Here is a 24760-nt window from a genome sequence, read left to right as displayed (position 1 = left end):
GTCCAGTCTGCCATGGAATGGGGCTGCTCCAGCCTGGAGAGAGGAGATGGAGCAGGGGACACGGTGGGGGTGACAGCCACAGCCCCTGGCACAGGGAACGGCTCCAACAGCACCATTTCCTAACCTGGAACACATTCCAGCTGTAACTTAGCAACCTCACCTGGGTGAGAGCATCCCACCAGGCACGTGGGGCCTGAGGAGAACCAACCTTGCACTGATTCCCTCCCTTTTGTTCCCAAATCTCAGCAACAGCTGCAGGCAGAGAGGAGGCAGCTCCTGCTGGCCATGGAGCCACCCCCTTCCTGTGCCACTGGAAAAGCCCTTTGTCACCCAGAGCCACAGGATGAGATGAATTCACCCAAACTGAGTCACCCCTTTCCACAGAAGTCACACAATGGGGAACCACTCCTGCCACACCCCAGAGCTAGGGAGAAGCTGCAAATCGACCTGATCCAAGCAAAAGCACTTGGGCCAGTCTGTGATGTCTCAGCACAAATAAAAGTAGTAAATGATTGGTAATAAATTTATTTTTGATATTGATTTTTTACAGAGCTAAATGGAACATAGAAACAGCACCAAGCCATTGAAGTTTGTTCTACAAAACCAGGTTTAATACAAAAAGGATGACAGCAATGCCTGACTCTGCGCTTCTGGACGGTTAAAAAAGCTCCCCCAAACCCCACCAAGAGTTTAAAAAGGTTTAAGAACAGAGGCACCGGTGTTTGAGAGAATTTCTCTGGCAGCAGTGATCTTTATGCATGTGGGAACAATCAAAGTTACCATTATTCCCAATTTATTGCAGTGCAAGGGGCTGGTCCTTGCCTAGGAGAGCTGTTGAGTCTCCTGCCCAAACACCCACAGCCAAAAATGAGGGGTAAGAGCCCCCTCCATGCAGGATATTCCCCATTTAATGGGAAAGATCTCCTGGTTTTGCTCCTGGAGAGCTCAGCTCCACCCACGTGGGGAGAGGTGCAGGCTGTGCCAGCTGAGCAGGCACAAGGAACACACCTGGAGTGGCACCACCTGCCCAGGGCTGTGCCCTCAGCCAGCCCAGAGCCCGGGACAGGAGCAATCTGAGCATCCAGCCCCAGGATGTCCTCAAGAGAGCAACCCCCAGGGGCCACAGGGCTCAAATCCCTGCTGGCTTCACTCTGCACCTCCTCCTGCCCGAGGCCAGCAAAGATTTGGGTCCTGCAGCCTCAGGAGCTGCTGCAGAGCCCTGGAAGAGCAGAGCAGCAGCTCCTCTGCCGAGCCTGAACTGCCACACTCTGGTGCCATTGCCTGGGAAACAAACGTTCCTTCAGTGCACAGAAAGAGAAGCTGAAGTAACCAAGTGATTACAGACACGAGCTACGATGCAGCAGGGCTGGGACAGAGCCAGGCTGCTCCTGGGACCCACAGGGGGCTGCAGGGACAGCGACAATCCCAGAGCTGGCACCTCCCTGCTCTGACACAAACACAGACACTGCAGCTGCCCAGCTCAAACGTGAGCCCTGAGCCCTCAGAGCCTCCCAAAGCTGCTCTGGAACAGCCACGGAGCACTCCTGGGCTGCAGCCACAGGAAAGCGCCTTTAGAAGCTCCCTATATCCTTTATTTTCCACCCAAATTCCCACCCCACACCCCCAAAAAATAAAAAAGCACACAGACTGCAGACTTAAAAGTGTAACAGGGTCACAAACTCTCCTCCACCACCCCCAGCCCAGCCCAAACCACCAAGGCACGTCAGGCTCCCCCCTCTCTCCAGGCCCATTTCACGCAATTCCCCTTCTCCCAATTTTGGATGGATGAAGCCAACACAAAACAATTTCCTTGCTGGGAAGCAGCAAGTGCTTCCTCATTGTCTCTGCACTGATAAAAACAAACGCAAACAAAGACATGCCTGCAACTGCCACCCTAATGTTTCCATGGGAAATGTTCTCTTTCAGCACATTCCCTGATGGACTCTGCCACCAGTTGGCCTTTGCAGAATTGAGGTCAAATTTTGCACCCCCAGCCCTCGAGAGGGGAGTGCAGGTTATTCTTTGTAGGTTGTTGTTTGCCTGCCATGGGAGCCAGGTCTCTGTGGAAGGCTCACTTTGGTGCAATCCCAGCTTCCCACCAGCTCAATCCCATCTTCTTTCCAAGCCAGTATTGCCCTGAACGTGTTTGTTTGGAGAGTTCCAGCAGTGAGAGCAAACAGAGCCTGGGCCAGGCCCTGCTCCTCCCACCACCAGCGAGGGCCCTGAGGCCTGCACAGGGTCCATGTCCCACCCTGCTGCTGCTCCTCCTGCTGCCCTCAGTGCTCAGAATCCGACAGGTACGAGGGCTGAGTCCATCTCCACACCAGCATGTCCTCCCCTGCCACCCTGTGTGACTCTGTCTGGATCCGGGACTCGTTGGAGGCCAGGAAATCCACGGCTCTCTCCCACACCCGCTTCATCTTCTTTCTGCAAGGAACAGCAAGAAAATAAATGAGAATCCTGAGCTGGTTGTGCTTCTGTGCCTGCAGCAACTGGTCCTGTGGATTTGGCTGCCTGCTGTTCCCTGTGCAGGCAGAAAAGGGCATCAAACAAACCCTGGTTTAGAGATTTCAGACCAGGGCATGGCCACACAAATCCTGCCTGGGGGGAAGATGAGAGGCTCTGTCAGTGCCCTGAATTTCTGCCTCAATTTGCGCTGCAAAGGGACTCGATGAGCAAATCACCCTCCCCTGTCCTGCACACAGAGATCTCAGCCAGGGGGACACCCTGATGTTCACCCCAGCTTTGGAGCCAGCTGTCCTGAGCATCTCACACCAGGGATGGCTCAAACAGCTGCAGTCATCCCTTGTAGGAACAGGAATCCTGTTTCTGGTACAGAGGGAGGATGTTTAACACTTCACAGGAGGACAAGCAGCTCCATTTAACCAAAACACAAGAAATAACAGAATGCAGAAATGGAGCAAAGCATGAGGATCCAGCCCTGCAGCCCCACCACCCACAAAGCAATGAGCTCAACCACAACTCCTGTCTGAGACAGCCCCAAACCCAACCTGAGAAAACACCAAACCCAATCATTTCACTCCAACTCCCTTCCCAGCTGTGTAACTCAAACTGGCCCCTTTCCAGGCACACAATCACTGCAGTGGAGCCCAAATATCCTGTTCAGCTCATGAGAATTGCTCTGGTCTGGAGAGCCAGGCAGGATGGCTGGGAAAGGAGACAGCACCAGATACCCAGCAGATGAAGCAGAGGACAGCTGAAGCTCCAGGTCCAAGCAAACCAAACCCAGGTACTGCTGGACAGAGCAAGGACAATGCATCTGTGGCACTGCACAGGTGACAACCCACCTGTGGCACTGCACCCAGTACCCACCTGGGGCTGGCACACTGATCTGCACCAGCAGCAGGCACAGCCTGAGCTGTGCCCAAGCCTTTCCCAACCCAAAGGCTCCAGCAGCTGCAGGGATTGATTTTGGAGCTGTGCTGAGTCCCACCCTGCTGCCTCCAGCCCTCCTGAGTGCCCAGGGCAGCTCACCTGCTCTGAGGAGGGATCAGGCTGTCCCGCACGTGGAAGATGCCGACGTAGGGGTAACGCTCCAAATTCCGCTCCCACTCCTTGTAGTGGTCCTGGACAACAGCTGGGGGACAGGAGGACACAGCAGTGAGGGCTCAGCCCTGCAGGAGCACAGCAGGGCTCCCTGTGCTCCCACAGCTCCTACCTATGATCTTCTTCACCATCTCATACATGGCTTGTTCCTCCTCCTCCATCTTGCGCCAGCGATAGCGGAGGTAGAGCAGGATGCCCCAAAGGGTTATCAGACCTAGGAGAATAAAACCAAAGGGATTCAGGAACTGGCAGCTGTGTGCCTGCTGGATGCAGTTTTAGTTCTCACACCGTGACCCAGGCTTGCTTGGAACTGAATCCCAGTGATTCCTTTTGCTCCCCAGTGCAGCTGCACCCCAAAACCCCCTTGGTGCTGCCCCCCTGGAGCACAGGAGCACCTGTGGCTGTGGGATGAGGTGGTGGCAAAGCCTCAGCACGGAGCTGCCCTCAGGAAAGAAACCTCAGCACAACCACAGGGCCCCAGGTCTGCAAATCCCAGAGGAGGCTTTGCCAGAGGCCTCCCCTACAAGGATCACTCTGGAAGACTGTCAGGTTTGGAGAGCTGCTGGATAGGGAAATAAAGCCTGGTGCTCCAGTGGCAGCCCCAAATGCAGGAGATGTGTATGGAAGGTTTAGCACTCACAATGCCCCCAGTAGGACTTGAGTGTCTGCAATAAACAGAACTGTCCCTTGTCACCCCCTCCCTGTCAGGTTGGATTAGAAACTCCTGCAGTCACACAGCTCTCGTTATCACCTCGCTGGGTAAAACCCCTGTCTCAGCTGAGGCGTGACAGACTATTCCAATAAAACCTCCAACCCTGAAATGCTACAAGTCATTATTAAAGAGGCTGGAGGACTTGGGAGCTTAGAGCAAGGAAAAAAAGAAAAACTGACTCCTTAAGGTAAGTTAACACACTTATTCTGCAGCCCATAATAATGGGCACTTGAGGAATACCCAGAGAGCTCATCAGCTGCCTAATTTAAAGCAACTTTTAAGCACTCACAGCACAAGAGGAGGGCTGTGGGTCTCCTGTGCTGCCAGAACAAAGGTTAATTAGACATTAACTCATCAGCAGATTTATTCCACCTCTGTTAGGTGTTTCCTATGGCTGAGCAATGTGTGATCACAGAGCTTCATCCCTGCAGCTGAGCCCCAAGGGCCACTTACACCAGAAGAACAGGAACAGGTTCATGATGGCCGTGACCACGGCCCGGCGGAAGCGGCAGCCCAGCCCCATCTGGGGACGAGCAGATTCCAGGCAGAACACTTCCTCCACGCTGGAAACAGGCTCTGACAGGTCCCTGCCTTTCAACCTGATGGCAAGAGGAAGAAAATCTCATTGAAGAGAGCAGGCTGCAACTGCAGTCTTTAATCAAGGAGAACAAGCAGGCTGCGGATGCAGCTGCTGGCAGGAAATGCCCCCACACCCAGGCACAGCCTCCTGCCACAACATTTGGGGAGTGGTGCTTAGCCAGGGACGGATGTGGCTCCAGGATGGATGTGGCTCCATCCTGCAGCTCCCACTGGCACGCTGAGTATCCCTGCACTGCCTCTCTGACAGCCCCTCTCAGCGTGCACAAGATTGAACTCAAAATTGGATTCCCACCTCCCAGCACAGAGATGGAAACGTTCCCTGAGTCAGAGCCACTGCTCAGCCCCAGCAGTGGGAGCAGGAGCAGCTCCAAGAGTGGCAGAGCACCAGCACAGAGCCCTGCAGAGCCCTCAGCTCCCTCCCTGCAGCACTGCTGCTCCCAAGGCAGGCTCACTCCACGCTGAGCCATTCCCAGAGCACACAGGCACCCAGGGGTGCAAGGGACAGCCAGCAGATCCAGGGGAATGCAACAAAGGGCACTGCATTTTTTAAGCTCCTAATTATGAACAGCCCATTAGACAAAGAGGTTTGCTAATTTACAGGTGCTCAGCTCAGGAACTGCAGAGAGCTTGGCTGGTTCTGGGTTCTGCAGGAGCTGCACACACACGGTTGTGTCCCACCCCCTGCTCTTATTTACAACCCAAATTCCACGGAAATATTTAAAACATGCAGCAGAATCACCCAGTGCAAAGCTCATTTTCAGTCCTGCATCTCAGACTAGCAACTAAAAAATAATCTCATGTAGTTAAAAATGCCAGGGGCAGGGTTTTGGGGATGCTGCCACGCTGGATCCAGGGAAGCAGAGCTGTTTGGGGACCAGCCAGCAGAGCTGCTCATTAACAAAATAAAAAGTGGGAGGATATTGTATCCCACAGCTTCTGACTGGAAATGTGCTGGAGTATAAAAACACAAAATTTGAAAACTCTGCATCCCAGCCCACCTACAAATGCAGCCCTGCCCCTAAGGAAGCCGAGCCCCGTCCTGGGAATTTGCACAGCCCAGGAATCAAAGCAGCAGATGCTCTCTGATCCGTGGATCACAGCAGCAGCTGCAGGAATATTTAAGAGCAAATGGAGCAGTGGGAATTCCAGCAAGCTTGCCCACCAACCCCAGCACCACAACTGCTGCAATTCACTTAATCACAGACACATTTAGCAACGTGCAAATGCAAACAACTGTTATGGCTTTAGAGCAGACTGGAGGCAGCCCACGCTCCCCAGAGGAAGGTGATGATGGCTGCTCACTCTGGCAAAAGTGACCTCGTGGGCAAGTTAAGGAAGAGCTGTGGGCACAGGACCATGGGGAGGACACCAGGAGCACTCCACAGGAGGCACAGCACAACCACTGATGGCCACAAGCAGCCCTGACCTCCCACCTGCATCTCACCTGTGTCCCACAGCCTGGGCTGGAATGGGACTGCTGGAGGGAGCCCAGATCCCACCCTGCAGCAGGGCTGTGCCTTTCCTTTGGAAGTTTGCCCAGCAAGCTCAGCCACAGCCAATCCCAGCCCCCCTGCTGCAGCCCAACGAGCTCTGGGAGCTGAAGGGCACCACTGACCCTGCCAAATTCCACCCCAGATGCCCAACTTTGACACAGTGGGCTCCTGCCACCCAACTCCCAAATCCCTGCTGTTGTTCAGTATCAGCAGATCCCAAATTTTGACACAGGGGGTTTCTGCTCACCAAATTCCCAAATCCTTGTTGCTGTTCAGGATCCAGTGCAGGGCAGCTTCAAACTTCTGTGAGGAGCTGCCAGTTACATTCTGTGCCAAGGAAGCCATAAGCAGATTAGCCTTCCATTCATTTAAAATACTGACCAACACGATTTCATTACAACAGTGGGAGAATTCACTCCATAGGGGCTGAACCCAGGTTCATTCTTATCAGGATTCTGCAAACTGGAGGGAGGAGAACTAAGCCTGAAGATCTGCCTGGCCTGAAGTCTTCTGACTGGGGAGATGATGCATGAAGCACTCAGTGAAATAACACCATCCCAGACTGTTAGGGCTAACCACTAAATACAACATAATCTTACTGACAGGTTACCAGGAAAGAAATGGAATGCTGGATCAGAGCAGTCTGTCTCCTGACACTCTGCAGTAGAGAAAAATCCTTCTTCTGCCCAGCCCTCAATCCAGGGAAATTTCTGCTTGCACAAGACTGATGGCTCCAGTGAAACAACAAACCATTAAGATTTACAGGGGGTGAAATCAGAGATGGAGGAGAAAATGATTTTCAAAAGAACTGCTGAGAACAGGACTGGCCAAAGGGGAAGTGAGAGATATGGGAGAGAATCAAAGCAGGATGAGGAAGCAAAATGGATGGTGAATTGTTTTAGTGTCTATTATTTATTGCTTTATAGGAGACTAAGCACTGGGTTGTAACAAAGCTGCTCAGAGCCCACTCACCAGCACGTGATCCTTCACCTCACTAACCCAAATGCATTTGCTCTTTAGGTTCTCAGGGTTTCCACATTCAAAATTACCTGGTAAGAAAAGTCAAATAAAAAAATCATGTTTGTAAAAAAAGCTCTGAAAGTACACCAAGAAATGCTCTCCTTTCCTATCAGCCCCAGCCCTGAGCAAAATCATTCCAGGATGAGATTTATATTGCAGGCAGATCAGATGACTATTAATAAAATGCTCAGCCACTGCACTGAGGTTGGATAAGGGCAATCAAACCTCTCACTTCAGAGCTGCTGCTGGATAAGGGCAATCAAAGCTGACACTTCAGAGCTGCTGAACACACAATGAGGGGGAAAGTATTGCTCCTGCCCCTTGCAGAGCACAGAAACCACTGCTGCCACCAGGTATCAGGTGTGGAGCTAATGATCAGTGTTCAAAATGCCTCCAAGGAGCTGAAATCACAGCTCTGCCTCCAACCCAGGCACAGAAATGCTGCCAAGGCACTAAATCCTCTAAATCTTGCCTCACCAAGTTGACTAAACAAATGTGCTAAGTAAATCTGGTGGAAATCCGAAGTCAGATTTGAAAAGATTTAGGAATTCTGTGCAGCTTCAGTATCCAAAGGTTTCAGCCTTGAGGTCTGAAATGCAGAAAATGGAACTGAAGCCCTTTTACTGATTACACTGCTGTGAATCTTGCTGAAAGTCTCTGCTCATACAGTGGATTTCCAGCAGCCTACTCCATCCCAAATACCAGTGATGGGCTGGATTTACTCCTGGAGTAGGGACTGTGCTGGGTCAGCTCCTCGTCTCAGAGAGCCTGTCCCACTCTGTGGTGAGGAACAGGAGAGGCACTCACACATCTGCCGCCACATTTCAGCAGAAATGACAATTTCTTAGGACACTTCATGTGTAAGAACACATCAGTTTACACTCCTGCCTCTATCCTGAAGACAATTTCAAGCTGTTGGTAGAACAGAATAACAAACCCAACCAATCCTACCTGAAACTCCCAACACTTCAAGCACAAACAAGGCCCACTCACGCAGGCAGGGTGACAGGAGTGCATCAGCCAAGCACCACTCAGAACAAAAATAAACCCACCTTCCCTGTTTTCCTATCCCCTGCCTGCCTCAGCAGTCCTCAAAGGGAACTGCCTGTTCCAGAAACCCCTCCAGAGTGGCACAGGAGTGAGCAGGGGCTGGCAGAGGCTCCTGCAGGCTCAGCAGGGTGGGGATGTGCTGGCACTCACCTGCCTGCACGGACAGGTAATTGTAGAGCTCGTGCAGCATGGCCATCACCACGTCCTTGTGCTTGGCCTGGCAGAACTGCAGGGCACAGACAGGGACAGGGACACACGTCAGCAGGGCCGTGGGGACAGTGGGAGTGCAGCTCAAACACCAGACAGAACCACAGCACTGCAGGCTGGCTCAGTCCTGCTCCACAGCTCCAGGCACATCTCCTGAGCAGGGGAATGTGCCAGGCACAAGTGACCCTGAGCATCTTCTGGGTGAGTTTTGAGGTTCCTTCCAGCCCAAACCAGCCTGGGGTTCTGTGAAGTGCCACCAACCCACAGCCCAGCCTGCAGCACCAGCCTCAGACCCACCACAGACAGATCCATCACCTCCAGAACTTCCCAGCACACAGAACTCAGAATCCAACACAAAACCTTCTCCCTCCTGAAGTCTGCGTTGGAAGGGACCTTTAAAGCTCACCCAGTTCCACCCCTGACACCTTCCACTATCCCAGGCTGCTCCAAGCCCTGTCCAGCCTGGCCTTGGACACTTCCAGGGATGGGGCAGCCACAGCTGCTCTGGGAATTCCATCCCAGCCCCTCCCCACCCTCCCAGGGAAGGATTTATTCCCAATATCCCATCCAAGCCAGCACAGGGAATCCTGGAATGGTTTGGGTTGGAAAGGATCCTGCCATTATCCCAGGCTGCCACTTTACCCAACCTGGCCTTGGGCACCTCCAGGATGGGGCAGCCCCAGCTTTTCCAAAATTCCATCCTGACAGAGGGAGCAGGGCTGTGCAGGCACTCCCCAGTGGAGCCCAGGGAATTAGCTGATTAAATCTTGCACTGTTAAAGCTGAAAACAGCTTTATTGCAAACCAATAACACTGCTGGTACAACTGTTCAAAAAGAAATTGATTCACGTAATTGGGAATTTAAATTTTTATCTTTCAGAGTCTCATACACACTCCTAACTTCATCTGGCCCATTAATTTCAACTCATCAAGTCCCAATTTTTCTGTAAAACGACAGAACTAATCATTTTACAGTGATACTGTTATGGGTGGAACAGACTACCTGGAATAATCACTGTTCTGTGAGAGCTCACAAGATTGAGAATAAATAAATAAATGCTTACATCATCCGTTCTTTTGTCACAATCCACAGGCAAGAGATTAACTAGGAGAGAAAAGAGGGTGAGTTAGCTGGCTGCAAACAAGAGCTTTGATCAAGAAAATAATTATCTTTTTAAAAGCAGGCTCAACTTAAAGCCTGGTTGTGCTATTGTTCATCTCCCCCTGGCAGCACGTGGAGATGCAAAGAGCCCCTCCAGGAGCTGCTTTGGGAGGAAAAACACACCAAGGATGGAGCTGATGAATGTGTTCAGCTGGGGAGTGAAAACTGGGGCTGGATGCTTTAACAGCTCCTGTTTGAGAAGCTTCACGCTGATCTTTACACTCCAGTGCTGCCTCTTGCTGCCCACCAGGGTCACCTGAAATATCCCAGCAGAGCCAGGGAGGGAAATGAACCCCCCTGGAGGGCTGATTGCAGCTCTGGGCTCTGCAGGGCTTGAACAGCTCCTGGCACCTGTGGCACAACCCAAACCTGGGCACCACTCCTGCCTCCAGAGCTCCTGTCACAGCTGCAACGGGACAACCCAGTGACAATGGGCAGCTTTATCCTGGCTTTGGGAATGCAGCAGCTTTCCCAGCCCACACCAAGGGCACTGTGTGCCCAGGGTCAGGACCAGCACCTTCCCAAAACAGCCCCCAAACCCTTCTTTGTTCAGCTCAAAGCCTGAAATATCCCCATTTCCAACTGTTCCAGCTGGGGAAACCCCTTTCATTTCTCACAGAAGAGAGAGAGACACACTCTGCCACACCTGAAGTGCTGAATTGATCTGCTGCATTTCCCCCTTGGACAGAATAAAGGGCTGTGCTGGCAAAGGGAACATAAAAAACACAGCCCAGTACTACACAGACCTCGTGTGACACCATAAAATCCATCCTTGGCCCAGCAGGAATGGCACTCCACATAAACCCCATGGCTCTGAGGGACTGAAGGCCAAACTCGTTTGGAAAAACCAAACTTTTGATTTGCTTCCCATGACTAACAAGGTTCCCCACAGGAAAGGGAAGATGGGAAAATGGAGAGAAACAGAGATGTCAGGTTATGGCAATGAGAATGATAAATGTGATGGGGATGGAAGCAATAAAGGCAAAGTAGTAAGACAGGTGAGGAATAAAGTTTAAACGGGAATTAAACCAGTGCACGTACACCTCTCCTCTCTCCCGTCCAGCCAGCCTGACCCAGCCATCTTCACCACGAGGATGCCCAGAAAAATCAGCAGCAGCACCAAGCTGGCGAAGCAGAGGAACTGGGACAGGTAATACTCCAGGCCTTTCCCCTTTCCCTCGGGCGGGGGCCGGGGCGCTGAGCGCAGCAGGGCTGTCCGTGCGGTCACTCCGTGCCCCCCATCGCCGGCTGCCCGCCACGGGAAGCGCCGGATCAGCCCCCCAGCCCGGCTGCCCGCATCCCGCTCTGCCTCCTTCCCAACGCTGGCAGCCAGGTCCTCCTTCCCTCTCCTGAACAGGCTGCTGAACCTGCCTGGGGCCGCCGAGGAGCCCCACTGCGTGCTGGGGGTCACCTCGCTCTCCCGTCTCCACCAGCTGTTGGAGGAGAGCCCCCTCCTCTCGCCCGCAGTGTCCCAGGCAGTGCGGGAGCTCTGCGCCCCAATTCCGCCTCCCGACGTCCCCCAGTGGCTCCTGGGTTTCTCCTCACTGGGAAGGGGCTTGGAGCCTGCCGAGGAGCCAATTCCCCCTCCCGATGTCCCCCAGTGGCTCCTGGGTTTCTCCTCGCTGGGAAGGGGCTTGGAGCTCGCTGAGGAGCCCCAGTAGGGTGTGGAGCTCAGCCCCCCAAGCCCATCCAAGCCCGAGCCCGCCCGGCTGCCGAGCCCCCCGCTCCTCTCTGCCGAGGGGCTCCACTGGGACGTGGAGTTTGAGCCCCGGATCCTGTCCAGGGTGGGTCTCAGGCCACTGCCGAGCCCCCCGCTCCTCTCTGCCGAGGGGCTCCACTGGGACGTGGAGTATGAGCCCCGGATCCTGTCCAGGGTGGGTCCATCGAGGGTGGTCCCCAGCCCCTGGCTGAGCCCCCGGCCGTGCTCTGCGACATCTCTGGATGTGTCCCAGTGGGACGCAGAGCTCAGCGCCCCGGCCCTGTCCGCCCCCAGGCCCCCGCTCCTCTCTATGGACGTGTCCCACTGCGAGGGGGAGCTGAACCCCCCGTGCCCGGCCAGGGATGCCCCCAGCCCACCGCCACCTCTCTCCACAGTCGTCCCCCATTGCTCCGAAGGGCTCAGCCTCCCCAGGCTGTCCCGGGAGGAGCCGCCCTCAACCCTGATGCCTCCGGCCCGGCCCGGCGGGGACCCCCGCGGGTCCCCCCAGGATTGCCCGCCGCTCTCCCCAGACGTCCCCCAGCGGGACGCGGGCGGCCGCCCCACTTCCTCCTCCTCGTCCTCCTCCTCGTCCTCCTCCTCACTCTCACGGGCAGCCGCGCCGGTGAAGCCGGAGCGCTGCCGCGAGGGCGAGGCCTGCGGCGGCCCTGCGGAGGAGCGGCCCGGGCTGGGCGGCGCGGTGCGGCCGCTGCGCCGGGCCGCCGCCACTTCCGCCCGCAGGCAGCCCAGCTTCTTGATGTAGACCTTGCGGGTGGTGGCGGTGATGGGCCCCGGGCGATAGCCGAGCGCCAGCAGCTCCTTGCGGAGCTCCGCGTCCGTCAGCTCCGCCATGGCCACGCCAGGCCCCGCCGGAAGCGCCCCGCGGGCGGGAAGCGACGCCGCCATCTTGGGAGGGGCCCCTGGCGCCGCCATGTTGGGAAGGGCACGGGGCTTGTGGGGAAAGGGCGCGGGGGCGGGCGCCATGTTGGGAAGGTCAAGGGGGTGCGGGCTTCGTGTCCTGGGGGAGCCGCCGCTCTCCCTCCGCGCCGCTCCCTCAGGACCGGGAAAATGCGGGAGAAATGGGGAAAGCTAAAGGCGAAAGCTGCCTCATCTGCGCGACGAGCCGGTGTCGGTGATGGGTTGTCCCCCATCACTGTGTGGAGCAGCTCCCGCCTCGCTCACACTGATGTTCTGACATTTTTAGGGCCATTCTCCCAAAAAATGTCCCTTTCCCAACCACCTACCACCCCCACACGCGTTTCCATCATCGCTGCCCAGTTGCTGAGCTCTGCCAGAACCTCAGGCAGGACCAGGATCCAGATCCATGAAATATTTCCTGGGAAGGGGGGTTCCTCCACACCCCACACCTAAAACAGCAAACCCAAGCGTTGACTTGTAAATTTATTTTGGCACAGCTGTGATGAACAGTAATTGCTTTTTCCTGCTGCCACCGCTAAAGAAAGCGATGAAAGCGGCTGAAATACGGTGGCGTCATGTTGGAATTTAATTAAAGGTAATGGAGCAGCGGTGCTGAAGGTGCTGAGGGCTGGCTGTGTGCCACAGCAGGTGATGGATGTGTGACACTGGGGTGGGGGACATGCCGTGATCCCTCAGGAATGGCACCTGTGGGGAGAGGGAGGCTCCAGAGGAGCGTGAAGCTGAAAGAGCTGAGCTGTGCCTTCCTGACATGAATCAGAATTCCAGAGTCAGTGAGGCTGGGAAATCTCTCTTAACACCATCGATTGATCCCTACCTGAGTGCCACATCCAGATTTCCTCAGACACCCCAAGGATGGGGTCTCCAAACCTCCCTGAGCAGCCCCTTGCAATGCTAACAACCCTTCCCATGGAGAAATTCCTCCTGATGTCCAACCTGACCCTCCTCTGGCACTGCATGAGGATCTATCCTCTTGTCCTGTCACTAATCCTTCTTTCAGGAACCCTCTTCCTTAGCAGGTCCCCAAAGCTCACCTCGCTCTTCCCAATTTATCCAAGAAAGCAGCAGCAAGATGCTGAGATTTGTTTGTCAGGTTGGCAACAGCAAATACATCCTCAGTAGAGGCCAGGGAGCCCATTAAAAGAGCAAACTCAGCTGTGCTGGGAAGTGTGAATGCGCTAAGCTGAGCTTCCTCAGCGCTCCTCTGCCAGCTCATGATGTGGAGAGGGGTCTAATGTAAATAAAAAATTCCAATTTGCTCCTATCACACAGATCCTGTGAGCTCACAGCTCTCACTTTGCAGAAGCTCTGCCTGGGCATGCAGCTGCGCGCTGGCTGAGCTGGTGCAAACCTGGGAATTGCATGAACTCACCTTTTTCTGAAGGAAACAGCAACAAAAGCCCAAACCCATCCTTTCAACTTGTGATTCTGCCCATCATGGGAATTACCCCAGACCCAGCAGCCTCATTGCACAATCTTTAGAAGGAAAGACATGGGATTGGTGTTGGACAGCTGGAGGATGGGGGAAAAGCTGTGATTCCTCCTCAGAAGGAGGTTGGCAACACCAAAGCTCAGCAGGATCAGGTGTCTATTCTTTGTGGAATAGAAATCCACGACCCCTTTCCCTTCCTCCCCTTGGGAGAACCCCTGCCTTCCCTGGAAGGCATTTGGCCCCTACAGGGAAGGCAGCAGGAACAGACGTGTCAGACCCTCTATCCCCATGGGCAATCTTTGTTCCCATCCCCTGCCCACAGTGCCAGTGCTGAATTTGACAGTGGATTTTCTATTTTTGCAGCCCCTCCATCATCCTCCTAGCTCTGGGAGCACCGAGCGGTGCCGAGGCTGCAGATGGGCTCTGCAAAAAGCGTTTCTTGGCTGGAAAGAGCCGGAGCTGGCTGTGGGAAGCTGGGACAGCACGGAGGGACAGCCTCCACCTTCCCTGCGAGCCCAGAAGCTGCCTCAGAGCTGCTGGCAGTGCCTCCCATGCCAGAGGAGCAGACGCGCCGCGCCGGCTGCTCCGGTGCTGGCAGCCTGCTGCGAGCAGAGCCCTGGGAATGGATCCGTGCTGGAGCAGGGAATGGCTGCACCCCAAACCCGCAGCTGAACCCTTCACTGGTGACTGATGGGCTGCTGAAACCCTGCAGGTCCCCACCCACCTCCTTGTCTGTGGCTGTTGGGTGCCAGCCCTGCACATGGCACCGGGGAAGTGTCAGGGCTTTCTTGGGAGCCGACTGTGCCCGTTTGTCACCCTGTCACTCACAGCCACAGCACAGGTGTGACCCGAGAGCCCTCTGCCTGTCCTGGGCCTGCTCAGTTCCTTAGCAAGTCAGAGGTGACTCCATTCCCTTCCCTTTCCCCCAACTATTGGGCTGCTCATCCCACCATGAAATTCTTGTTTGGTTTCTGGAGCAGCAGATTCTTCCTGCCTGGGTGCTGCTGGCTGCCAAAGCACCTTCCAGGGCAGGGGAAAATGCAGATCTGTCCTGAAACCTGGAGAACACTTCCTTCTTACCCAGATCCAGAGCCCTGACAGCCTGGAGTGGGCTGGTTGGGGTCGCTCCATCTCTTTCCAGTGGAAATGTTTCTGCTTCTCCTTCTCAGGCCCCTGCAAGTGGAAAGGATTTACTCCCAAAAGTTGAAAGTTTACTTTGGTGCCTGTTTGGACACCACAGTTGGTGCTGCAGGACAGGACAGGGGTTCCTGTGGTCTCTGTCACAACCAGCCATTACATCCTGAGCTCATTTATAACTGGGACAACTGGGACGAGCAATGGAAAATCCATGGCGGGGGTCAAAGCTGGCCCTTGCTGATGCAGCTTGTCTGGGTCCAAGGGTAAGAGTCCTGCTGGTGGATCTCCCTCTGGAATTTTCCACAGCGTCAGCCCCACCATCACTCCAGTGGGAAATGGTCCAGGAAGCAAATCCAAGAGGCTCATGTTCACCTTCTTTCTTTCCATCACTTTCCTTCCTGCATGGCCATGGGGACGTGTTAGCCTAGAGAATGGCAGGAGTGAAGGAGCTGGGAAAGGGCACACTGGGGGGGACAGCTCTGACCCACAGTGGGGCTGATGGAGGAGGTTTAGGGGCAATTTTCCCTTTCAGGGGGAATTATTTTTTTTTCATGTGGCAGAATCAAACCTGGAGTAAAGGTTTGGGTGTCTCTGAAGTGAGAAGGCAAGAGGTGCCCTCTGAAGAGAACAAGACTCTGACCATGCTGCACGCTGGTGCGAATGTGGCACAGCTCCTCCTGTGATTGCCATGCCAGCTCTTCCGTGGATATCACCCCTCTGCAGATGGAGCTCCTGCAGCCCAGACTGCTCTCACTCCCAGCCTAATGGAATGTGTTATTTCCCATCTCCCTCCCACTCAGAGTCATTACAGAGCTTCCACAGCTCACACTGCCTCAGCATTACTGGGAGCTTCCTGGAGCTGATCAGTCCCTGGACAAGGAGCGTGCCTTTGGATCAAACATTAGAGCTGTAATCCACTGCACGCTGCCTGTTCCATTACCCATTGGGAGCTTTCTCCTCTCCCCAGGGCTGCTTGCAGCAGAGTGCTCCGAGGGGTGTTGTTCCAGCACAAACAGAGCTCTTGGAATGAGCTCAGCGAGAACAGAACTCCTGGTAGGTTGGGAGGATAAAATTGGATTGGAATTGGATATATTCACGTACATACCATTGATCTCATCCATCCGTACTTTACATATGTTGGATTTCCTGCTGCCAGCAGAGAGGAGTAGCTCTCAGATAAGCCAAAGGTATGGAAATGGAGAGCAGGATGTTCAAGTGGAATTAGGATTTCACTTTGGGGTGTGTTTGAGAGGCAGGAGAAAGGGCAGAGTGCAGTTCCCTCACACTGTGCCTGGCACAGCTGCCCCTCACAGGCTGACAGGAGGGGTTTGGGCACAGGGAGAGGCTGCCCATCAGGGCTCCTGCATTCTCCAGCAGTGTGGGAATGTGCCAGAGCACCCTCCTGGAGCAGGGAACTGAGTTAGGGACACACAGGTCCCCCCCTTGTGTCACCAGTTTGGCCAGGAGGTCTGGTAAATGTTTGCCTCAGTTTCCCTCATGGCTAAAAGGGAGGGATAAGACTTAAACTCCTCAAAGATTGATTCCTCAGGCTCTGACACACACTTTCACAGAATCCCAGAATCCTTGAGGTTGGAAAATCCCTCCAGGATCATCGAGTCCAACCTGTGCCCACCCTGAGCCCTCAGTGCCACCTCCAGGTGCCACCTCCAGGGATGGGCACTCCAAACCCCCCTGGGCAGCCCCTTCCAGCCCTTTCCATGAGGAAATTCCTGCTGGTGTCCAGCCTGAGCCTCCCCAGCCCAGCCTGAGGCCGTTCCCTCTCCTCCTGTCCCTGTTCCCTGGGATGAGATCCCAAATCCCCCCCGGCTGTGCCCTCCTGGCAGGGAGTTGTGCAGAGCCAGAAATTCCCCCTGAGCCTCCTTTGCTCCGGGCTGAGCCCCTGCCCAGCTCCCTCAGGACCCTCCAAACCCTTCCCAGCCCTCTCAGGACCCTCCAAACCCTTCCCAGCCCTCTCAGGATTCTCCAAACCCTTCCCAGCTCCCTCAGGACCCTCCAAACCCTTCCCAGCTCCCTCAGCTCCTCACAGGACCCTCAGAGCAGTGCTTAGGAAAACAGGGATGTTCCCCAGAACCTGGAGCTTTTCCTTTCTCCTTTTTCCCACATTGGGCTCTTCCCATCTGTTTGAGAGGCTTGCAGGACAGAAGACACAAATCCTCCTTTTAATTACGTTGCACATTTATTATCTCACCTCAGATTTTGTTAATCTCTCTCACAAATTTCGTTTATATAAGTGGAGTCTTTCAGCTTGAGCAGCTCCATCACTCTCTCTTCTGATCCTGCAGATATCAGTCAGCTAAACAGAAAAGAGAGACAAGCACAAGTGTCCTTAAAGCTCTGGAAAGACTGAATGAATGCCAGATTTATGTGTTGTTTCCTCCTCCTCAGCTCCCCAGCTGAAAGCTCAGAGGCAAACTGGGGTGAGCACGGGCAGAGCAGAGCAATCCCCCAGGGAGAGCAGGACCCCCTTTCCTGGCCTTAAACATCCCAGAAAAGGCAAAGGCTCAGGGACAGCCCCATCCCACCATCCCTCAACCTGCAGGAGGAAGAGCAGCACAACAGCCTGCCCCTGGATATTTGCTGCTGCAATTCCCACACACGGTCTCCCAAAGGAAAAGGAGGATTTGCAGCAAATTGCAGTGTAATTAAGTGTCAGTGTTAAGCCCCCGTGCAGGCAGAGAGGTGTTCCAAGCTGGCTGCACATGCTGAGCTGCCTCGCAGGTACGGTTGCTGTTATAAGCTCTGCTGGAAATTGTTCCCTGGAGACTGAGGACTTTTTGGGAGGAGGAGGAGGAGCAGGGAGGTGGCAAACAGAGCTGCTGGGAAGGGTTGTGCTGCTGCTTCCAGTCAATATCAGCTCTGGGCAGCACCTTAGGAAGGAAATAACCTTCTCAGAAGGGTGCACACGGGAGCGGTTGGGATCTGAGGGCCCCACAAAGTGAGCAAACACGACACAAAAACCCTTCTGGGGAATATAAATATCTCTGTGCTGATGAGCTGGTGAGAAGAAGGAAAGGCAGAATTCCCAAGGCAGAAATCAACCCTCTGACAGTACCATCTGGGGTGTCCTGTAACAGCTCTGCCAGCAGTTTCTCCAGGACATCTTGGTATTTTTCCAGCTGCCTTGGGGTGAGCCAAGCTCTGACAGGAAGGGCCTGCTGTGGAGGAAACCAGAGAAGTCAGAACAAAAAGGTGAGGGGAGCAGAGGGAGGGAGGTTGGGGTGCTCTGACCCCACTTGGATCGAGTTAGTGGAGGGTTTAGGATTTGGAGGGAAGAGGATGAGCCTCATATGGGGAAAAGCAACATTTTGAAGGCAACACACTCTTGAGTTGTTCAGAGTGCTGTTGCATAACCCGTGGGCTGGCTCAGAAATCCAGATAAAGGCACCTCCTGGCAGCAGGGATGCAAAGAAAATAATTTCTGAACCTTCTAATCCTCCACTGTGTGGCACATCGACCCTTCCAGCCGGAGCCTGCAGAGCTCCTGCCCTAGCAACAGCTGAGGACGAGCTGTGGTCCTGCTCCAGCCTGCTGGACTTGGAGCCAGCTGTGCCTGAAGCAAAGAGCTCTGTTCTGGTGCTGGCCAGCTCAGGGATGTGCTGGGGATTTCACACTTTGAACTGGGCATTTTGCTGTTTAAATCCTGTTACCGAGTGCTGGTGCATCACGAGTGCAGGATGAGTTGCACATTAAGCTGTGCCTTGGCCAAATCCCAGCCTGGCTGGTCCTGCTGTCTGTCCCACGGGGTCTGTCCCTGTTTGGGGGGATCTGCACCCTCCTCTTGCTGGCAGAGAATGGCTGAGCTCCCTGCAGGAGTGGCTGTCCACACAGGAAAAACTTCCCTGTGCTTGAGTGGCAAAGCACAATCTTCAGACTTGGCTCACCAGGTAAGTCTGCCTTTGAGGGCTTAGCCTGGCACTTCAATCCCTAAAATTGCCCATTTTCTGCTCTGTGCACAGACTCAGAGCCCAAGTTTTTACATAAGGCCTCTCCAGTGCACAGAACTGTGGGGACAGAGGTGACACCAAGCAGGAGCTGAAGCAGAACTGGGAGTTCCTGCCTTGCACCTGGCTGGGCTTCACTGCCTGGCAGAGACCTCGAGCTGCTCTCATCTTCCTCAGGGAGAGGCTGTTGGGTCTCAGGGGTGACCTGGCTGCTGAAGGACCAAGATGATTTAGGGTGGAGCTAAAACTTCTCTCTGATGTAAGCAGGCAGAGGACATCTCTTGGGCTCCTTGTCCCCTGCATGTCCTCGTGGGCTTCTCAGAGCCCAATGGCTCCACATACCTGGAGGGTCTTGGCTGCATTGACATCCACACCAGATTGCTCAGAGAAACCTTCCTCCTCCAGCTGCTGCAGCGAGCTCAGGGATTTCTTCTGCCCTGCCTTGTTCCTCTCCTTTTCCTGCAGTTTTGGGGCAGAGAGCAGAGGGGGCAGTTGGTGATGCTGGGAGCAGCAGCAAACCCACTCTGTGCTGTCCCAGCAGCCAGGAATCCACAGTGCTGGGCACAGAACCAGTGAGGTGGTGGAAGTGCCCATCAGCTGTGGCCTCAGTGACCTTTGGGGACTGAAATCCAGCAGTGCTGGGGGCGAGGTCAGGTTTCGGGGCACGGTGTGAAGGTCTGCAGTAAACAGGAGCCACGTGTGGTGGGGGAACCCTGTCAGGAGCCATGGGAGCTGACAGCACTGGGACCTTTCCATGGGAGCTGACAGCACTGGGACCTTCCCCAGCTGCCCCAGAACCTGGCCAGGCCTGTGCTGGAGCACTGCAAGGAAACTGAGCCCAGCCCTGCACGTGTAGAGCCCTGCATGTGCAGAGGTCACGTTTCCCCGGCCTTTCTGCAGGTCTGTAATGTCAGCCCATCCCCATTTATTTAGCTGCCTTCAGGACCCTCTGGAAAAAGCCTGAGGTGGTTTGGACTATGACAGACACACCAGGACGCATCAAATGTGGCACTGGCCCTGCTCAGTGTGCAGTGTGTGAGCGCAGGAGGGGCAGGGACAGCCTTTGGGGACAGATTTCCCCAGAAAACCCCAATCCCTGGCAGACACGGAGCTACAATGCTATGGGGTACAAACACCGCCCATGCGTGTCCCCATCCTCCCCAAGGACTGAAGAACGCCTGTGCTCCCCACAAACAGCCATTGTTACCCAGGGGGAGGCGGTGGGATCGGGATTTCTCCCGGCATCCAGGGGCTCGGCAGTGCGGGGGAAGCTGGCTGGGGCTGCGTTTCAGAAGCTGCCGTCTCCGAGCCTGCCTGACACCTTTCAACGGTATTTGTTTCACTTCAAAAGGAAAAACGTTCTCTCGGCACGTCCCAGAGGTGACAACCAGCCGGGGGATGGTTAATTATTTGTTACAACAAAAGAGCCATCACCGAGCTGATGCAGCTGCTCTGGAAGAATTCCAGCAAAGGGAAAGGACCCGCAGGGACCGCAGGTGACGCCCCCACAGGTGTGGCCGACCTTTGGTAGGGGGGTCCGGGCTCTCCCTTTCTATCTCACACCTTAAATATCCCCTCTGCCTCCCCCCAAAGCCGTGGATTTTGGGAGAAGGATATCACAGTGTCTCCTGTTGGCGTGCACTGCAGTTTGGGGGGACGAGGGCAGGAGAAACCTATCCTGGTTTATTCATTCCAGAGGGGTTACCTGCATTTTCTGGAAGTCACTCTGGGTGAAAAAGGGCATGAAGCCTTGGGTCTGCTCAGCCAGCACGGACAGCAGGGACACCAGCAGCAAACTGGCCACCACCTTCCTCGAAACCATCCTGAGAGCCTGGACAGCACAGGAAAGGAGACACCGGGACAGGAGTGGAGAGGGAAGTGTGACAAAAACGCCTTTGGCTCTGCACCAGCTGCACCCCAGCCCACCTGAGGGATATTTACTCTTCCAGTTGCTCCTGAGCTGAGAACAGAAGTGCTTTGACTGAGAGTAGAAGTGCCTTGACTGACAATTCTCTTCTCAAAGCTGTTTGTGTAAACAGATTTGTTCTTGAGCAACATCTCCAGGGATTTCAAGCCCAGCCCTTCAGGACTGCTCAAGCCCCCCTGAGTTCTGGAGCATCAGCCCTGCAGCTCTGATCACATCCAGAGCAAACCCATCAATGCCAGCATGGCAGACAGAGGTGCTGCAAAGAGAAAATCCTTCAAACAGCTGGTTTTTAAATTTTTGTTTTGATTTGCCTCACCACTGAAAACCTTCCTGGGTGGACTGGATCTCTTAAGAAGCCTCATTGAGTGCAAGGGAAATGGGAAAGGCGTTTTCTGTCTGAGCCTGGAATAAAGGGCTTTAAAAACCACCTCTGAAGTGATCTAAATGTGACTTCACCTCAGGAAAGGACTTATGTAAACATTGAATGTTCTCTTTAAATATTAAAATATTCTCTCTGGACAGACTTAATGAAGTCTGGTCCTACAGCTTAACTTCTCCACCTGATTGGAGCCTGATCCTTAATTAGTTTCAGCAACCTCTTGGTTTGGACATTATTGAGAAGACATTGTTAAGTTAGATTTGACTCCTGAATTAGATTTCCCATAAATATCAGCTGGTATTGAACCAAGGGCCAGTGGAAGTTAATAAATATTCCCTTTCCACAGCACCTGTCAGTCACACCCTTCCCTGGCACTGCACTGGTGCCATCTCCCCCTGCCCACCCAGACTGGGCCACCAGAGCCACCTCCTGCCCTGGCACATCCCAGGGTGTCCCAGCCCTGTTTCCTGCAGGGATCCAAGCAGGAATTCTCCAGCTTTGCCCTTGCAATGCAACCTCAGCAACATCAATCTTTGGTGCTTTTTCATTTGTTCTATCACTGCAGTAAATATATAAATAAATAAAATCCTGCTGAATACAAAGAAAATACACCCAGTCACTTCCTTCATCTCTTCTTGGCTAATCCCTTTGGGAATTGATTCTCTCTCCCTCTTCTCCCAGAAAAAAACACCCGCACAGACCTCTCCACTGAGAAACAGCCCTGCTGAGAGCCCTGCCTTGCTTGGCAAGCAGGACCTGTATTCCAGCCCCGAGATCTCCAGCTCAGCACCTCTCCAGCAGAGAGCACTTGCTGGATTTGCTTCCCAGCTCCACAGGGAAAAGAAAGAAGCAGGAGGATCCCGAGTTCAGCATCAGCACTGCGGGCACACAGGGCTGGGACGCCCCTCAAAACCCGGACAAGTGCCAGCCTGGGGGCAGGAGGGGTGGGCAGCTGGCACACATTCACTACTGAGCTGTCTCCCCCAAAATCCAGCCATTCCTGGCACTGGGACCTGTCTGAGGGTCATTTTCTGCCTGCTCAGAGGGCACTGGGCTCCCCACAGCTCCGTGGCAGTGCCCAGTGTCTGCCAGGTGCCCACAGGAGGCAGGAGCTGCTGGAATTGGTGCTCCTGAGGTGGGGATGAAGGAAAAGCACCTTCCCCATTGTTTCAGCATCGGTTTTGTTCCCTCCTCCTCCTCAGAGCTGGCTCTGCTGTGGCCAAGAGGTGCCCAGACCTACCTGGGGGCGCAGCCACGGGACACTGGGGGTCAGAGCTCTTCTCCCTCCTGTCACACCTGGGTGCTCCTGCTGCTTCTCCTCCCTTTATAAACCCATGCAGGCACTGCAGTCACTCACCTGTCACCCTGCCCAGCTGCCTGGCCTGCATGGAAACGCCTTTCCCAGGCAGGGAATGTTATCTGCATTGGAGGTTTCTGAGTTTCTCGTTTCCAGGCAGATCCCCTCTGCTCCCTGCCCACGTTCTTCTGCTGTTCCTGGTGGTCCCACAGCTGAGACAGATCAGCTGCTGCCTCAGTTTCTCCATCTCTGATTTAGAGAAATTCCTCTCTCCTGGCTTCTGTTTCTAGACACTGAGCCTGCAGAATGAGTATTTTAGGTGGTGAATGTCCCGGCACTACAATGACACCTGTGTCAATTATATTTCTACGGTAATTGCAAATCACAATAATATCAAAATTGCCACTTGAAGTCTTCAAGTGGCTCCTTCTCCCATCCTCACTGAGCCTGGCACACTGATCCCCCTCGGGAACACAAATCCTGCACTGTCATCCCTCTCCAGACAAACGAGGTGCTGAGAGAGGGAGGGAATTGTGCAAGAACTCATCCACGCTCTCCCAGGACCATCAGCCAGGAGCTGGTGCCAGGAGAGGCTTTGGGATCAGGCCAGGCACATCCTGGAGCTGCTCCTGAGGGAGTCTGGGAGCAGCCAGGCGAGGAGCAGGAGGGAAAAACGAGCTGGGAATCCATGAAATCCTCCTGCATCCAGGGGCTCCATGGGCTGCGAGAGCGGGGAGCATTCCTGCCTGCCCGGGGAGGGATATCGGGAACGGCCATTGCCCAGCTCGGGAATGCCCTTTGTCACCTGGGAATGCCCTTTGTCACCTGGGAATGCTGTTTGTCACCTGGGAATGCTGTTTGTTACCTGGGAATGGTTTGTTACCTGGGAATGGTTTGTCACCTGGGAATGACGTTTGTCACCTGGGAATGGCATTTGTCACCTGGGAATGGTTTGTCACCTGGGAATGGCGTTTGTCACCTGGGAATGGCATTTGTCACCTGGCCCCATTGCAGGCAGTCAATAGGACACGGGCACACCAGGTGTCACAGGGAGCTGCTGCTGTCACAGCTGTCAATAACGCTCGATTTGGGACGGAGCACTCCTGAAAAGCCTCGTGTCCAGCACTCAGGTGCTTCCCGGATCCCTGGGCATCCTCCCCAGCTTATCACAAAGCTCCCAGAGACTCCAGCTCAGCTTTGCTCCCTGGGAATGTGGCTGGGGGTGATGGAAAGGATGTCACCCACACAATGTGGGGTGACCTCTCCCTTCCCTAAACAATTTGCACAACCCCCATCCCATTCCCATTTGAATTGACTTTTCCAGTGCTTTTCTTCACATGGTTGTGATGGATGCAGCTGAAGAGTCAGCAGATGGTGCTGGGAAGTGACAAATGAGTTACCAAGAAAGGTCACTTTTCCCAAGCACTGAACTTCCCCGTGTCTTGTCCCTCTGTCCCTCCAAGACGCGTCCGTCTGGCAGCTTTCCATCCATCTGGGACGGAGCCTGGGGAAGGACAACCTTCCAAATCAAACAGAGGGATGGAAATTAATCATATCTGTATTAGCTGCATGCAGCCTGCCAGCTTCACCTCTTAATTATGCAAGAGTGCTCCGACAGGAAGGAACTGTGGGGCTGAAAATAAAGGATCTGACTGCAGGTCTGGGAGTGCCAGGGCAGGTGGGAGCAACAGGCACCTCCTGCCTCTGGCTCGGCCCAGTCCATAAATGCAGCTTTTGGCACATCCTGGCTGCAAAACAAGGATAAATGAAAATAAAAAAATCCCAGCTGGAGGCCTCCCTGCCAGCGCTGTAATTCCAAAATTCCATCCTGCTGCATCCCTGGCACAGTTTGCAACCTGCAGCCCCCGAAACTCCCCTTTGGGCTGCGGTGCCAAGTGGCAGCAGAGGTTAGAGGCAGCAGAAACACGATGTGCAGGATGGGTTTGAGTGCAGTTCTGCTTGTTCTGAAAGTTAAAATTTGGCATAACTGGGAGTCGTTTTCCCAGGAAACTGGCAGTGGAGTGCAGTCCACTGGGCCTGGCAGCAGTGGCAGTGCCAAGGAACAAGGGGCAGAACGAGCTGTCTGTGCCAGCAGCACACCCAAACCTCTCTGGAAACCAGCTCTGAGGTGACCTGTGCACCCCAAAACTGGGGAAATGCTGCCTGTTGCCTCAGCTTCCCATG

General features: G+C 54.4%; 2 protein-coding genes across 5 annotated transcripts; both read right to left on the bottom strand.

Annotated features, from left to right (window-relative positions):
- Positions 1 to 509: 509 nt before the first annotated feature.
- On the bottom strand, positions 510 to 12394 carry LEMD2 (LEM domain nuclear envelope protein 2). The gene is made up of 9 exons (XM_064733047.1): positions 10852 to 12394; positions 9713 to 9753; positions 8593 to 8668; positions 7345 to 7421; positions 6620 to 6699; positions 4733 to 4878; positions 3680 to 3781; positions 3496 to 3598; positions 510 to 2427 (listed from the first exon to the last, which is right to left on the bottom strand). The coding sequence occupies exons 1-9, from the start codon at positions 12356 to 12358 to the stop codon at positions 2277 to 2279; spliced, it is 2283 nt and encodes a 760-aa protein (XP_064589117.1). The 5' UTR covers positions 12359 to 12394; the 3' UTR covers positions 510 to 2276.
- A 4791-nt stretch (positions 12395 to 17185) lies between these two features.
- MLN (motilin) lies at positions 17186 to 22724 on the bottom strand. 4 transcript variants are annotated; one of them, XM_064733177.1, is made up of 6 exons: positions 22520 to 22548; positions 20900 to 20996; positions 20679 to 20804; positions 19316 to 19432; positions 18085 to 18187; positions 17186 to 17325 (listed from the first exon to the last, which is right to left on the bottom strand). In XM_064733177.1, exons 3-6 carry the CDS (start codon positions 20793 to 20795, stop codon positions 17318 to 17320), a joined length of 345 nt encoding a protein of 114 aa, XP_064589247.1. In that variant the 5' UTR covers positions 20796 to 20804; positions 20900 to 20996; positions 22520 to 22548; the 3' UTR covers positions 17186 to 17317. The 4 variants fall into 4 exon arrangements, with proteins under 4 accessions (XP_064589247.1, XP_064589248.1, XP_064589245.1 ...); XM_064733178.1 differs by lacking the exons at positions 20900 to 20996; positions 22520 to 22548 and adding an exon at positions 22637 to 22724; XM_064733175.1 differs by lacking the exon at positions 20900 to 20996 and having other exon boundaries at positions 22520 to 22575.
- Positions 22725 to 24760: the final 2036 nt, after the last annotated feature.

This window comes from Zonotrichia leucophrys, chromosome 26 (genome assembly GCF_028769735.1).
Source record: "Zonotrichia leucophrys gambelii isolate GWCS_2022_RI chromosome 26, RI_Zleu_2.0, whole genome shotgun sequence".
NCBI lineage: Eukaryota > Metazoa > Chordata > Aves > Passeriformes > Passerellidae > Zonotrichia > Zonotrichia leucophrys.
Note: the sequence above shows the minus strand (reverse complement) of the source record. Positions and strands in the feature narration are given on the sequence as shown.

Excerpts from the sequence above, each read along its gene's own strand:
- LEMD2 (XM_064733047.1), bottom strand. The coding sequence starts at position 12,358 with ATGGCGGAGCTGACGGACGCGGAGCTCCGCAAGGAGCTGCTGGCGCTC. Across the intron at positions 8,669-9,712 it reads GTGACAAAAGAACGGATGAT|TTCTGCCAGGCCAAGCACAA; the intron begins GTAAGCATTTAT and ends TGTGCCCTGCAG. Across the intron at positions 3,599-3,679 it reads GATGGTGAAGAAGATCATAG|CTGTTGTCCAGGACCACTAC; the intron begins GTAGGAGCTGTG and ends CCTGTCCCCCAG.
- MLN (XM_064733178.1), bottom strand. The coding sequence starts at position 20,795 with ATGGTTTCGAGGAAGGTGGTGGCCAGTTTGCTGCTGGTGTCCCTGCTG. Across the intron at positions 19,433-20,678 it reads GTGACTTCCAGAAAATGCAG|GAAAAGGAGAGGAACAAGGC; the intron begins GTAACCCCTCTG and ends CCAAAACTGCAG. Across the intron at positions 18,188-19,315 it reads ATGCAGCCAAGACCCTCCAG|CAGGCCCTTCCTGTCAGAGC; the intron begins GTATGTGGAGCC and ends TTTCCTCCACAG.